Below are 15,041 nucleotides of genomic sequence, written 5' to 3'. Positions count from 1 at the left end.
GCCTCCGAGCTACAAAGGCGCTTCCTGAGTCATCAGTGATTTTGACTCCTGACATTTGCATGGCTAATGACTCTTGCGAAGCTAGCAAATTCTGAAACTCTTCCAAGGAAGGCTGTGTTGCCCATCCTTGAACCGAAGTCACAAACAGCGTATACTCGGGCCGTAGACCTCAAATAATAGACCGCTTCAACCGTGCTTCAGAAATTGACTCCTCCGGATTTAGAGTATTAATCTCAGAGCATAGGTTCTTTACCTTAATGAAGAACTCTGAGATTGAAGACTCCCCATGCTTCGCATTCACAAGATCATTCTCTAATAATTGTAGCTTAGCCTCATTCTTCTTGTTGAACAATTGATCTAAAGCTTGCCAAATGGAACTAGCGGAAGTACACCTTGAGACATGCTCAAATATGCTTGAAGATATGGACCTCTTCAAAGCAAACTCTGCCTTGTCATTCTTCTGGGTCCACTCCTTTGTCGCTTCCGGGGTTGCAGCATTTCCCCTTGGTGGTGTTGTGTTGTTACCATCGACGACATTCCATAAGTCCTCACTCACCAGGTATGACTCCATGCATGACTTCCATAACCGGAAGTTAGATTGGTTTAGGATTTTCATTCCCAATCCAACAATACGACCCGTTGATTCCATATTTAGAATAAACCCGAGCTCTCTTTTAAACCCTGATCTTGATGAGCACAAGATTAGAATAGCTCTGATACCATGTAGAAAAACCACCCTTGATAGTGCTTAACACTAGCCCAAGACTGTAATACCCAAGAACTCGAAAGAACCAAGAGAATTTCTAAGTATGAAGAATAATATGGAAGAACTCTCAAAAAGATTTAGAAAACTTTTAGTAGAACACTCTTTATTTCTTTAAGAATTTTTTTTCTTATTATTACACTTGTTCAACTTCTTCTGTTATTACAAATGAAAAGAAGAAGAAGTATTTATAACCTTCTAAACTATATTAGAAATATCTAGATTATTATACTATAACCTCTTTACTGTCTAGATTTTTTTTTATTCTCTAGATTTTTCTACTAGAATATCTAGATTTTTTCTTTTTGGGGAGTTGATGATAATTCTAGAAAGATTCTAGAATTTGAGCTTAATTTTGGGTTTAGTCCAATAAAAGTTTATTGGCCCATAATTAAGCATAACCAAAATCAAGTTTAACTTCAATAACAACACCATAATAGAATTAATGAATGCGACAGGAATATCTATTATAAAGCCGGTTTAGTGATGTGTTAAAAAAAAAAGCCGGTTTAGTGAACATCGGTTTAGTAAATTCATGTATGCATTATTTCTCCTTTAGAATCGGTCTTTTGTGTATCACATAATGTTATAAATGTATATACATTTCCACGAAATGACTAAAACATTAAAGATACAGACAGAAGGATACAAAGTGAGGACTTGTGGTGAACCTTGTTGCAACGTTATCTTATCTCTTTGATATCTTCTTCTCTCTTTGATACGTAGGCCCAAATGATGTTGCTGGCTACAAATTTCTTGTGGAAAATTTATGATGCCAACTGTTTCCACGAAACTTTCTTTCTTGCTTATTTCAGTCAGTCAACGTTGTGTGTTAGTTAGTATGTACACATAACTAATTATTCCTCCTTATCAAAAAAGCTCTGCAATCTCCCAGCAAGAAAAAAAAAACAATGGCTTCTTCTTCTTCTTCTACTTCTTTAACTCTTTTGGCTCCTCCTTCTTCTTTGCCTCCCAATTGGAAAAATCATATTTTTCCAAGCTTCCATGGGCCAGATGTCCGCAAAACCATTCTCGGCTACATTGTCAAGGAGTTCAAGAGCAAAGGAATCCACCTATTCATCGACAAAAATATAGAGAAAAGTAAGTCTATAGGTCCTATGCTCATAGAAGCTATTAAAGGATCTAGGATTGCGCTTGTTTTGCTCTCGAAGAACTATGCTTCGTCGACATGGTGCTTGAACGAGCTTGTGGAGATCATCAAATGTAGAGACGAGGTGGGTCAAACCGTGATTACACTTTTCTATGAAGCGGATCCAACTGATATAAAGAAGCAAACTGGTGGTTTTGGGAAGGTCTTTGAAGAAACTTGTAAAGGAAAAACAGAGGAAGAGATCCGAAGATGGAAACATGCTTTGACGGAAGTGGCCCAAATCGCAGGTTTCCATTCATCCTCAATAGAATGGTTCGTCCTCTTAATCTTTCTAACACATCAACCCTCTCCGCACTTGTAAACAGCCATCCTGAATCGAATACATAGAAGAATAGCCTCAATCATCTTTGATCTACAATTATTAATATGAGAATATCTGAATAGCAGTATGTGCAGTTTTTCTTGACTATATAACATAACTATTGATCACCCCCAAATGTCCAGGGAAACTGAAGCAAAGATGATTGAAGCTATTGCGACTGATGTTTCCAACAAGTTGAACTTTTACTCATCATCAAATGATTTCGACAGCATAGTTGGGATGGAATCTCAGATGACAGAATTGGAACCACTTTTACAGCTAGATTCAGACGAGGTGAGAAAAGTAGGGATTTGGGGTCCGCCTGGGATTGGTAAGACCACCATTGCTAGATATATATTCAACCGATACTCCCAAGATTTCCAAACGAGTGTCTTTATAGATAATATCAGAAGAAACTATCCAGCACCAGCTTGTTCCGATGACTACAGTGTGAAGTTGGATTTACAAAAACAGTTTATGTCGCACCTAACCAATGATAAGGATATCAAGGTTCCACATTTGGGAGTCGCCAAAGATAGGTTGAAAGACAAGAAAGTTCTTGTTGTCCTTGATGATGTGGATCAGTCAGTGCAAGTGGAAGCCATGACAAACGAAGCTTGGGTTGGTCCTGGGAGTTGGATTATTATCACCACACAAGATCAAAAGGTCTTAAAGGAAAGTAGGGTCGACCATATACACGAGGTGAATTTACCATCATTTGATGAGGCTCTTCAAATCTTCTGCATCCATGCTTTTGGTCAAAAAATACCTAAGGATGGTTTCATGGAGTTTGCTCGTGAAGTTACTATTCTTGTAGATTATCTTCCGTTGGGGCTAAAGGTTATGGGATCATATTTTCGGGGAATGTCCGAGCAAGATTGGACAGTGGCACTACCAAACTTAAGGTCTCACCTTGACCGAGTCGGAAAAATTGTGAGCATATTAAAGTTTAGTTATGATGCCTTATGTGATGAAGATAAAAGTTTATTTCTTCATATAGCTTGCTTTTTCCATTTTGAAGTAGTTGGTATAGTGGAAGCCTGTCTAGAAAAATCTTTTTTGGATGTGACACAAGGGATTCGTGTCTTATCTCAAAAAGCTCTCATATCTATTGACTGTGGAAGGATACTTATGCCTAATTTGCTAATCCAACTGGGAAGAAAAATTGTCCGACAAGAATATGCTAGTGACCCTGGAAAACGGCAGTTTTTGAATGATGCAAAGGATATTGAAAAAGTACTTAGTGACGATAAAGCTGTAAGTTTTGATATTGATGTTTTCATTGCAGTACTCTCTACAAATGTGTGATTATTTTAATAATTAACCATCCCCTATTTATGTTTCATTGGGTTGTTTTACAGGGTAGTAGCGGTGTCATAGGAATATATTTCGATCACAATGAGGAAATAAAATCATCGACAAGTGAAAGAGCCTTTGAAAGATTTTCTAATCTTCAGTTCTTAAAAATCGTTGGCAAAGGCGTTAATCCAGGAAGTATGAACTACATGTCCCAAAACCTAAAACTAAAAGTACTAAAATGGTGGGAATGCCAGATCCCATGTTTTCCTTCAAGCTTTAATCCAGAGTTCCTAGTCGAACTAGGCATGATGCACAGCACGCTTGAGAAATTGTGGGAAGATATTAAAGTAAGTAATATTTTAGCTTTGAAAATAACTGCCCAAGTTAGGCTATCTAACCAGTTTTCTTATGTGTCTAATACTAACTGTGTCAATGTGTTTTTCTTGTGTGCTTCCTTTATTTGTCTTTACAGCCGCTCAACAATCTACAGCTGATGGACTTGACTCATTCATGTTATTTAAAAGAGCTTCCTGATCTCTCAACTGCCATTAATCTATATTATTTGAGTGTTAGCTGTTGTTCAAGCCTGGTGAAACTCCCTTCCTCTATTGGGAATGCAATCAATCTCCAAAGATTGGATCTTAGTCTTTGTACAAGACTAGTGGAGCTCCCTTCCTCTATTGAGAATGCAATTAATCTCAAATTTTTAGATCTCAGTTTTTGCGAAAGTCTGGTGTTTCTTCCTGACTCTATTGGAAATTTGACTAATCTCCAAGAATTGGATCTCAGTAATTGCTCAGGTCTGGTGGATCTCCCTGCCTCTATGAGAAATCTTGGTAGCGTGTCGAAATTGAAATTAGAGGGATGCTCAAAGTTAGAGCTTAATCTGGCCAACATCAACTTGGAATCTCTAGAAGAATTCGATCTCTCAGGTTGCTTTTTGTTGAAAAGCTATCTTAAGAGTCATTTTGTAGTAAGCGGAGTGAAGGAGCTGGTATCACGCCTACCTCTTCCGGATTGGCTAGGAGAACATCTCTCAGATTGGCTTTTGTCGAAAGTTTATCCTGAGAGTTCAACAGAAATTAAAGAGCTTGATCCATGGATCGGGAGAATATCTCGTCTAAAGTTTCTTAAACTAAATGGGATGAAGAATCTGGTATCACTCCCACCGCTTCCGGATTCGTTATTGGAACTCGATGCAGAAGATTGTGAGTCCCTGGAGCGACTAGAATTCCCCTTCCGCAATCCAGATATTCGTCTCAACTTCGCAAACTGCTTCAAACTAAATCAAGAAGCAATAGATCTCATCAGCCTGATGCCGACCAATAAATATGCGGTCTTTCCCGCTGAAGAAGTGCCTCTGTGCTTCACTTACCGATCTTCTGGGAGTTCATTAACCGTGAAGTTGAATCAAAGGCCAGTTGGAAAATCAGCCAAATTTAAGGCTTGCATCTTATGTGCTTCTGATGACGAAAATAACATTAGTCTTTCGGAAAGTGCAACCATTGCTTATAATAAAAGAATAGAGCGAATTTTACTGGGGATTCTGGGCATTGAGGGTGAGGTTGGTGAAACAGAGGATCTATCTGCTGATGAGGGGGAAGAGGAGTCTAGTAGATATTCGGGATCTATTCAGGATCTCATTTTCAAAGAAGAAAAACGATACTCGGGATCTATCTGTTGTAGCATCACGTCGAGAGAGAATTCTCTCACTTATTGTAAAAAAGAAGTAGAGGCATTTTTTCTAGGGCATCTGTGCACATTCGAGGTTGAGGTTGAGACAGAGGAGGTCACTTCCACCGAGCTTGTTTTTGATTTCGGGCTCCTCATTTCGGATTCCACAACATTGAAGATAAAAGAATGCGGGATACTCCCACTCCCAGAGGTCCCTTTTTTGAGCTTCACAGATTACGATGGATTATGAACCTTCACACATTGAAAGCTCTGGAGATCGCGATGAAGATTATGAAATTCCAGACAATGAGAGCAGCGGAGATCGCGATGACGGCAACAACTAGAATATAAACTCCATGGTAAGTAGTTTCATTTAAACAATGTACATACAACAAACCAATACTACTTCATTTGGTCATAAAAAAAACACTTAATCACCACCTAATCTATACTATTAAAGCAGTATCTTGTTGTCTTTTTTTCTCATTTTCTTTACTAACATTGCATTGCATGTTTGACAATCAAGTAATATTAATAACACATCTATATTGGGTCATTTTTTTCGGATCCAGCCCACATCAGATCTCTCTTGGGCTATTTGGACCGATTAAGAAATCAGATCCAATTCTCACATTTTTTTCCTTTGGGCCATTGAATCCAAGTTCAAATAATTTTTTTCAACTATTCTTAATTATTATTATTTTTCTTTTTTTTAAATATAATTTAAGCATTCATAAAAAATTGAATTTTTTCATTGAAAAGTATAAATCTATACTATTAAAAAAAATTCATTGAAAAGTATAAATCTATACTATTAAAGCATGATCCTATTGTCCTTTTTATCTTAACCTGCCATTTTCTTTACTAACATTGCATGTTTCATTAAAAACAATCAAGTAATATTAATAACACATCTATATTGAGTCATTTTTTCGGATCCATCCCACATCAGATCTCTATTGAGCCATTTGGACCGATTAAGAAATCATATTCAATTCTCACATTTTTTTTCTTTGGGCCATTGAGTCCAAGTTCAAATAATTTTTTTCAACTATTCTTAATTATTATTTTTTCCTTTTTTTAATATAATTTAAGCATTCATAAAAAAATTGAATTTTTTCATTGAAAAGTATAAATCTTTATTAAAAGTATATATATATATTTTTAATTAAAATATTAACCACATAATAAAATTAATTTATCAGAGTTATACCAACTTAATTCATTAAAGAAATAAAGTTTAATTTTTTAAACATAAATAGTCATTTAAAATGAAATACGATAAATAAAGATAGAAAATTTAAGTTTTTTATAAAATAAACACAAATATATGAAAATATGACATTTACAAAATATTTGTCAATCGAAAAAAAATAAAAAGTAAACCCGCGTTTTGAAAACGCGGATCAAAATCTAATAATCTATTAAACCAAGGAACGTTAAAGAATCAAGTTCTACTAAACTCTAAATCTTATTTTTTTGCTTGTACCTATAGTAATCTGTAAAATACTCATTGTTTGTATCCGTTGTGTGACTACAAAATTCACTACACTTTGTGAGAAAAAGAATAATTGAATATGAATATGATTTTAATACATACCATTTGGTTTTATGTTCCATTCCAATAAAGTTCAATTTGAGACAAATTTTGAGAATCAAATTTGTCTAAGAGTAGGTTAGTATCTCAGCTCCATGTTTGGTTATAAGAATGGTATGCTTGAACTGCGCAGAGAGGCTTGCATCTTCTGTTAACATGGCCCACTTATCATCCCACATAACCGGTTTGATGCTTCCTACCGTAAGCATGGGTTCTATGGTGAAGGTTTGATTCAACACCATGCGTCCACCAGCTACACTGTTCCCTGTGAAGAAGATGCAAGTGTAACTAATAATGGCCACCAAAAGCAATTCAATATCTGAGTTGAAGGAACTAAACTTACGGAAGTTTAGAACAACAGGATCAGCATGGAAGACACGTCCAGTACCGTGGCGGCGTGGCCTACATAATTTTGAACCACTCCATATTTATGTTTATCTGCATGATCACTTCATAAATATTTTAATTTTTCAATATGTAGCAGATGAATAAAAAAACACTAATTGCTCAAAAGGAATTAGTCTCTTACTGAATGGTTTTGCTGATTTTCTTGTAATCAACTCCAGGTCCACATATAGATATCCCTTTTTTAGAGACTCCTTTGTCACCTACACCACATTCAAAGTTATAAAACACTCATCAAACTATAACATAAACCAGAATTTTCATATAACTGACAATACCTGGACAAGCATTTTGGCTTTCTCGTCGACATCTCCACAGAAGAAAGTAGCTGAAGTATCACCGTGATAACCCTGTAGAGACCAACACAAGCATCAGAGAGTAAACCTAGTGAAGGATTGTGAAACACGCAAAAGAAGACAACTTGCGTTTAAGTAAACCGTGACATCAATGTTGATTATAATTCGCAAGTAAAAGACACTCAAAAATGAAACACACACCCCTCAAGAGGTCGTGAATCAGGGATGCCATGGCAAATACATTCATTCACAGAAGTGCAAACACTTTAATTTAGGGAAACCTCCATAGCCAAGAGGCGAAGGATAATCTCCATTCTCTATAATCATACTGTGAACAGCTTCATCAATCTCATCTGTGGTCATACCTGGCTGTTGAATAGAAACGAAAGCAATGTTTTGTAAGAGTATATATAATAACATAAGAAGAAAGTATGAAACTTTGTCCCACCACCACCTTAACCAAAGTCCCAGCGTATTCACGAATTCTAGCAGCAAGTCTCCCAGAAGCTCTCATGCGCTCTAGACCTTTCTTGTCGTGAATCTCAAGCCCACTTGAGATTCCAGGGACTGTAAAAGACTCAACATTTTTTTATTTAGTAAACTTACTATCAGCTAGACATGTCAATTAGGGCCGAAGTCCGCAGTCCGAGCCCACCCAACCCTAAAAATTACCGGGTTTGAGCTTAGTTTTATAAGCCGAAAAAAATTGGGCCTTTCGGGCTAAGCCTATTTGGGCTTTGGGTATTTTGGACTTAAGCCCGTTTGGGTTAGGGCCGGCCCGAAAACCCGAAATTTTATATTTTAGTGTAAATATTATCCCTTTTTGTATTCGAAACTATTGACATATTATTTTAATATTTTTATTCAAACTCTAATAAAGCAAATATAAAAGTTGTTAATGCACTTTATTTTTTTATCATTACAAATGTTACATTTTAAAATTTACAAAAGTATATTCTTCTTTCATGTACAACGTGAACATGTTTTCTTGTAGTAAACATGTTTTTATTTTCAAAATACAAAATATGAAACGTTTGACCATGTTTATCATAAATTTTGTTCTCTTATATTTTTAGTTTTAATTGATATTTGATTATTTAAATATTATTAAATTTGGTTTGTGTATAAAATGTTTTTAAAGTATACGAAAAATAAAACATTTGTGATAGAGAAGAAAATGTTAAACTCACTTTATATATTTTTTATTTTTTAAAAATGAAACTCTTTTTTTAATGAAAATTCACATGTATTAAAACGATGGAAGTGACAATGACAAATTATTTTTTCGAAAAGCCCACAAAAGCCCGAAAAACCCTATAGCCCTATAAAGGCCGGGCCGGGCTTTGAATTCTAGGCCCAAATTATTTTCGGGCCGGGCCAGGCCGGGTTCAAATATTTACGGGCTTAGCGAGTTTGGGCCGGGCCAGCCCGAATTGACACCCCTACTATCAGCCATCTAAAAATATACAGAGAGTGATATCTAAACATTTTTATATATTTTTTAAAAATATATTGAAAAATCGATTTTTTCAAATATTTTCTTTTTCCTTTTTGGTAGTATTGATTAGCCATTTAAACAAAAATGAGTGACATTAGCTAAATATTAAACCATTTTTTATTTATTTAATAAGAACTACTATCAATACCATTAAAAGATGATCATTCCCTTAATGAAAATTACACTTTTCTCAAAAATACCCTTATTTTTACAAATGATTAATTAAATTTATTAATGGTATTTATGTCTTTTGGTTTTGGACCTACAAATACACCAAAATAGATCTATTAATAATGGGCATATATATATTTAAAAGATATATAAACTTTAAATTTAATATAAGTATAAATATATTATGAACCATAAATAAATTAACAAACATGAAAATATCATTTTCTTAAATATATGTATCAATATTCAAAATAGATCATTTGAATATTATACAGATTTTCAATACAAACCAAATCATATATCTTACACCATATATCATATTCATATCGGAATATTATTTTTTCATGTATAATGTCATTTTATACATAATATTAATATGGAAATTACGAGTGTTCAAGAATATTTTAAAAATTATATTAAAATTAAATTTTAAATCTAAAATGTAAACACAAACTTATAATAGGTTATTAATAATAAAAATAAACTAATATTTTTCATATCAATAAGTTTTTTTATTATCATTTTTTATATGGATAATATAATAAAATTTTATCAAATTCTAAGGAATCACTAATTTATGTAATATTAAAAAAATATGAGTAATTTAATCAATTTTTTTTTAAAAAATACTATCAGATATTTTGTGTTTTATCGGATCAATGGTATCAGATTGAAGGTTAGTAGTGAGTTTTTGGGTTTTTATCGGGTTATTTTTAATTAACTAATTTTTCATTAAATCCGAACCGGATTATATACAATATATCGGGTCTATAGGTTCGACCATGAATCTAGGTCGGATATGAAAACAAATCTTAAAAATCAAACATTATTATAGAACAACAGCCATATTTCGAACAAATACCATATTTTGAAAAAAAAACAAATGATAAAAAACCTAAAAACTCAATTGTTATGGTTCGAAACAAAAAAAATAATGGTAGTTTGTAAATAAGTTTTCGATCAATAAATGAAAAAAAAACAAATCCGCTCTTTCTAAGCGCGGATCAAAATCTAGTTAGCCATTTAAAATATAAAATTTGAGTGACATCTAAATTTTTTAATATTTTTGTAATTTTTTTTTGTAAGATAGATTGAAGAGATTAGGTGTTTAAAAATGTAAAATAGATTGAAGACATAATTTTTAATGAGTTTCAAGTAGCACACTAGATTTTGATCCGCGCTTAGAAGCGCAGGATTTATTTCCTAAAAAAATTTATAAGAAATAAAATTTGATAATTATAAAATTATGTGTTTAAAGTTTGTTACTTATAATATATTTATTTTATTTGTTGACGTGACCTGTATCTGTACGATATAATCGCTCAATCTGGTGATCTGTATATAAACCACCACTATTCAAGAATCCGATAAATCTTGGGTTAAATCCAAAATCCGTTAATAACCTATCACATGGCACTGATTGACTCGCGAAAATTAAGATATATCCAATAATATATAAAAAACATTAAATTAAATAAAGTATTTAATTTATAGTTTTTATTTTTAAATTTTATTACTATAAATCATTAAAAATGCAGAAGACCAAAATATATGGATAGGTTTTCATTATTGATAATTTATTATAATTTGTTTTTAATTTTAATAGAAAGGATGGCACCAAGAAACAATAAAAGTTTTGTTTATTGAGACAAATCATTACTATTTTGGTCATTAGATTTACGAGACATGAATAGAGAAGATGATATGTTAGTATAATATATTTATATGAATTAGTATAATATAGTTATGTATGTATAAAAATTTGGTATAACAAAAATATAGTATCCCCTATATATTATTTGAGAATCATTGCAACATTTTTTTGTAGTCATGTGTCATCTCTAGAATGATTCTTAGAATCTTTAGAGAAATATGTTGGTCCATCTAAATATATAATAAGCTTTTTACTAAACCACAATAAATACATTATTAATGTGTTTCATTATTTCCTTAAATAAGATTACGGAATTGCCTAATGTAGCTAAAGTATATATGGTAATTAATGATTTTGAATAATAAAGATTTGATAAAAATAAGTGTGTATTATAATTATATTTGTTTAATTTTAAGCTATTAAAATAAATTAAATAATCATAATAACCATATAATAAAAATAAAAAAAAAAAATTTATATATTATATTTTGAATTTTTAAAAATGAGTATAAATTACTAAAACTGTTAAAAATTTCACATTCAAATTTTGTGATCTATGATTTAAAAATTTTGTTATGACATAATACAAATAATTAAAAAATAATATAAGTTGAAAGTCTCATTTAATAAGTCTCAAAAATAAAAGATATATAAATATATGTATCATTTTAAATTAAACTATATGCCTTATAAAAATACATAAAGATCTTAATTTTGAAATTTACTTTGAACAGTTTTTGATTGGCAACTTAATTTTTTAAATATTATAAATAACTTAAACCATTTATCCCACATTTAAATTTTTGTTATCACTAATTTAGACTTTTTGCTATAACAGATACAAATGATAAAAAAATATGAGCAAAAAGCATCATCTAATAAATATTAATATTAAAATATACCATATATATATATGTTATTATCATTTAAATTTAACTATATATTATATCAAATAGAAGAAATATTTTTTCGATTTATAAAATTTATTTATATGTTCGCACCAATTTAATTATATAAGTAGTAGATAATAACTTTTTAATTATTCAATATATATTTATAATTTCATAATATGTCATAAACATATAAAATAATTTATATATCTATATATATAAAGAAATGTTTATTCACTCCAGAGGCTGCCACATCAGATTCCAGTTAGGAAAGTCGAGCTCCCTCTCGCTGACACGTGTCTCACTTCTCCCAAAACGCAGAGCTTCATTAAGTCTCATATATTCCGTGTGTTAAGGCTTTTCGATTGGATTATTTTTGCTATGTGTTTGGGCTGCCAAAACTGATGGGCTACGCTTGATAATACTACAGGCCCGTAACTTGAAGAAAGGAAACCCTACGCTTCTTGCAATCATCTCCCTCTTTGTCATGCGGCGACTTATCATCTTCGTCTGTATCATCTGAACACCGAAACGCTCCCGATTATTTCTTCATCATGTTTAATCTCCATTAATTGATTCAACCACAATGTAGCCTTGAATGCATTCTTTGATTCAGAGTCGGTGTATCTGAGAGTATAAATAGATCATCATTCTTCCTGGCTCTCCGCATCCTCGGTTAGTCTTCCACATTTGTTTTTGATCTTTTGATATCATTGTGTCTTTGTTTTGTCTGTGTTGGCAAGCTTAATAGATTCGATTTTATATTTCTATTATACATTTATTGGCTTTATATTAGAAAAGGTAAAGTCTCATCCATTGAAAATCATCTTCACAATTCTTCTGTTTCATTTTGTTCATATCTTGATTATCAAACTTTTCATCCAAATATTTATTTAAGGATGAACCATTTGTTAATGTATTGATTATCAATTTTTTTCTCAATAGCTTCTGTTTGTTCTTTTGGATCAGCAGCTTTCATATAGCTTACTCTCATTCTTTTATCTCATACTTTTATTCACCGTGAAATTGGGTACTTACTGTGATGCGGTGGTGACGGCAAAGACGGTGTTAGAACGACCAGACGATAAGTCGGAGAGGTTTTACTGTACAATAAGTGCCAGTGAGGTGGTTAAGTCTCATCCGGCCACCAGCTCTCCTCATCTCTTCCTCTGTACCTCACGGCGGCTCTCTCCGCATCATCTGAATCAAACTACTCCGTTCTTTCGATAATCTCTTGCAAGGACATGTATGTAGATTCATCTCCTCCGCAGGTATTATCTATCAGTTACTTTCCTGCAACTTCACTGTTTCACATGGCATTTTGTTTTGTTATAAGGATAAGATTGTTCCAAATCCTCAGGATTTGGGCTCCCGACAACTCTGAACCATTACTTCGACGGAGCCACCGTTAGCTATGGTGGCAAAGAGACGCATCATTGTAGTGCTGGCCACGTTTTTCAGTAGAAAACGACATTCCAAATATCAGTCACGAGATTAAGTTGGCGGAACATAGGTCATATCCCTGAATCTCTAAGTAGTATGCCTAATGTATTTTCATCCCTTTTCGTGTATATGATTCTGCAGCTTAGTAGAAAGGAGCAAGATAATCTCTTGATAGGAACGTGAAGCAACTTCAAGTGGTCTCATCAACAAAAAACTCTGGCCCCAACATCTACCGACTTGACCAAGAAGTCCCGCATCGCTTAGGTGGAGTATGTAATATATATATTAGTAGCTTGTATGGTTACACATCGTTGTCTTTTTTTTTTTCAATATATGCAGCCCACATGATTTAATAAAACATCAAAATTTACATTAGTAGTTTTTTAAACTTTTTAGCTATGTTTTCCCATACAAATCTTATAAATTATGTTTTAAGTTTAACTTTTAGTGTAAGGTTATTTTCCTCCCAAGTCAATCAAGTACTTATTTCCATGTTTCAACAAATACAAATATAGTTTTCCTTACATTTAATGTAGGGTTTTAACATTATGCAAAGTGGTTGAGGGGTTATCTCAGAATTAAAACATTGTCACACAAAAGAATATAATGTGGGGATGTTAGATAAACATATTGCTCTGTTTCTAACCAATAAGAATAAGTCGTTCATGCAAAACTTATCTTTATGTACACAAATGAAACGAGTGCATGAGATAAAGTGTTAGTTAAAGCCCAATTGAGACAAAGTTAACCTTTCCTTCTTTTTTTATCAAGATAAAGTTGAACTTTCAGAAGAACTAATTTTTAAAAAAAACAGCAAGAGTTGATTACTGCATCCTCCAAATACAACAATTACGATTGACCATTGTAGGATTTACAAAGTTGTGTACTACTAGAAGGATAAATTAAAAAAAAACAGCAAGAGTTGATTATTACATCATCCAAATAAACAATTTATCATCTGAACCAAAACAAAAATGAAAAAAAAAAAAACATATCTAACAAACTTATTTTAAAGTACAAAAAACCTTAAACATGATTCACAAGCCCAGTTAATAACACCTAAAAACGTAAAACTCATTGTATCTAACGGGCCTAAGAAATACAGCACAACACTAAACAAACTTTACATTTCAATCTTCAAAGGATCCAACCAAATGTACTCGCCTCCAAACCCACCACGTTTTAAACATGTTTAACAATAGTTTAAACTTCATGTTTGTGATTTGAGTAATAAACCTTATCAAAACCTTAACTAATTATAACTTTATGGTCTTTTATTAGAACTAATAAACACTAACTATGTGAGGAATATATTTAAGTTGGCTTACACTCTTTGTTAACTATACGATTATCAACACAGTGCTAACATTATATTCAATACACTACCACATCGTGATAGACCATTATTCCTTACGAAAAATACTTCCAATTCCAAATAGCAGCACACGCCGCACGCACGACATTTCATCCCAAACTATAAAAGAAAAGAAATAACAAATAGTCAATATCCCGTGCATAGGCGGCCGACTCCTACTATTTTTTTAACGACAGATAATTATGCTATTACAACTATGAGAAATATTACAGACGATTTTACAGCCGACAATTCTACCTGCCGTATGAGGATTTATGCATGACTGCATCACCTGAACCGTCATATAATACACAAACAATTATAATTTACAAAATATACGTCAATACATTACACGTAGAGCATATTCCGCGCTACGCGCGGACCGACCCTAGTATATAATGTTCATTCCGTGTAAGACACGGATCTTAACCTAGTAGATGGTAAAAGTGATGTATGTATAGTTAGAGAACATTAAATTGTTAGTATAGTTAGAGAAATAATAGAAAATATAAGGTAGGACCAAAA

General features: G+C 32.6%; 1 protein-coding gene and 1 pseudogene across 2 annotated transcripts; one reads left to right on the top strand and one right to left on the bottom strand.

Moving 5' to 3' along the window:
• The first annotated feature begins 1,474 nt into the window (after positions 1–1,474).
• Positions 1,475–7,350, top strand: LOC106384677 (probable disease resistance protein RPP1). Of its 2 annotated transcripts, XR_007320947.1 has the most exons (5): positions 1,476–2,186; positions 2,379–3,492; positions 3,597–3,881; positions 4,007–5,567; positions 6,939–7,350. XR_007320947.1 is itself a non-coding variant. In XM_048751540.1 (4 exons), exons 1-4 carry the CDS (start codon positions 1,675–1,677, stop codon positions 5,456–5,458), a joined length of 3,363 nt encoding a protein of 1,120 aa, XP_048607497.1. In that variant the 5' UTR covers positions 1,475–1,674; the 3' UTR covers positions 5,459–5,754. The 2 variants fall into 2 exon arrangements, 1 of the variants encoding a protein (XP_048607497.1); XM_048751540.1 differs by lacking the exon at positions 6,939–7,350 and having other exon boundaries at positions 1,475–2,186; positions 4,007–5,754.
• Positions 7,331–13,156, bottom strand: LOC125583212 (annotated as a pseudogene).
• Positions 13,157–15,041: the final 1,885 nt, after the last annotated feature.

Source organism: Brassica napus, chromosome C3 (assembly GCF_020379485.1).
Source record: "Brassica napus cultivar Da-Ae chromosome C3, Da-Ae, whole genome shotgun sequence".
In the NCBI taxonomy this organism is placed as follows: Eukaryota; Viridiplantae; Streptophyta; class Magnoliopsida; order Brassicales; family Brassicaceae; genus Brassica; species Brassica napus.
This window is presented reverse-complemented; position numbering and strand designations above follow the sequence as displayed.

Coding starts and splice junctions, on each gene's coding strand:
- LOC106384677 (XM_048751540.1), top strand. CDS start 1,675: ATGGCTTCTTCTTCTTCTTCTACTTCTTTAACTCTTTTGGCTCCTCCT. Junction 2,187..2,378: donor CATTCATCCTCAATAGAATG/GTTCGTCCTCTT, acceptor CCAAATGTCCAG/GGAAACTGAAGCAAAGATGA. Junction 3,882..4,006: donor AATTGTGGGAAGATATTAAA/GTAAGTAATATT, acceptor TTGTCTTTACAG/CCGCTCAACAATCTACAGCT.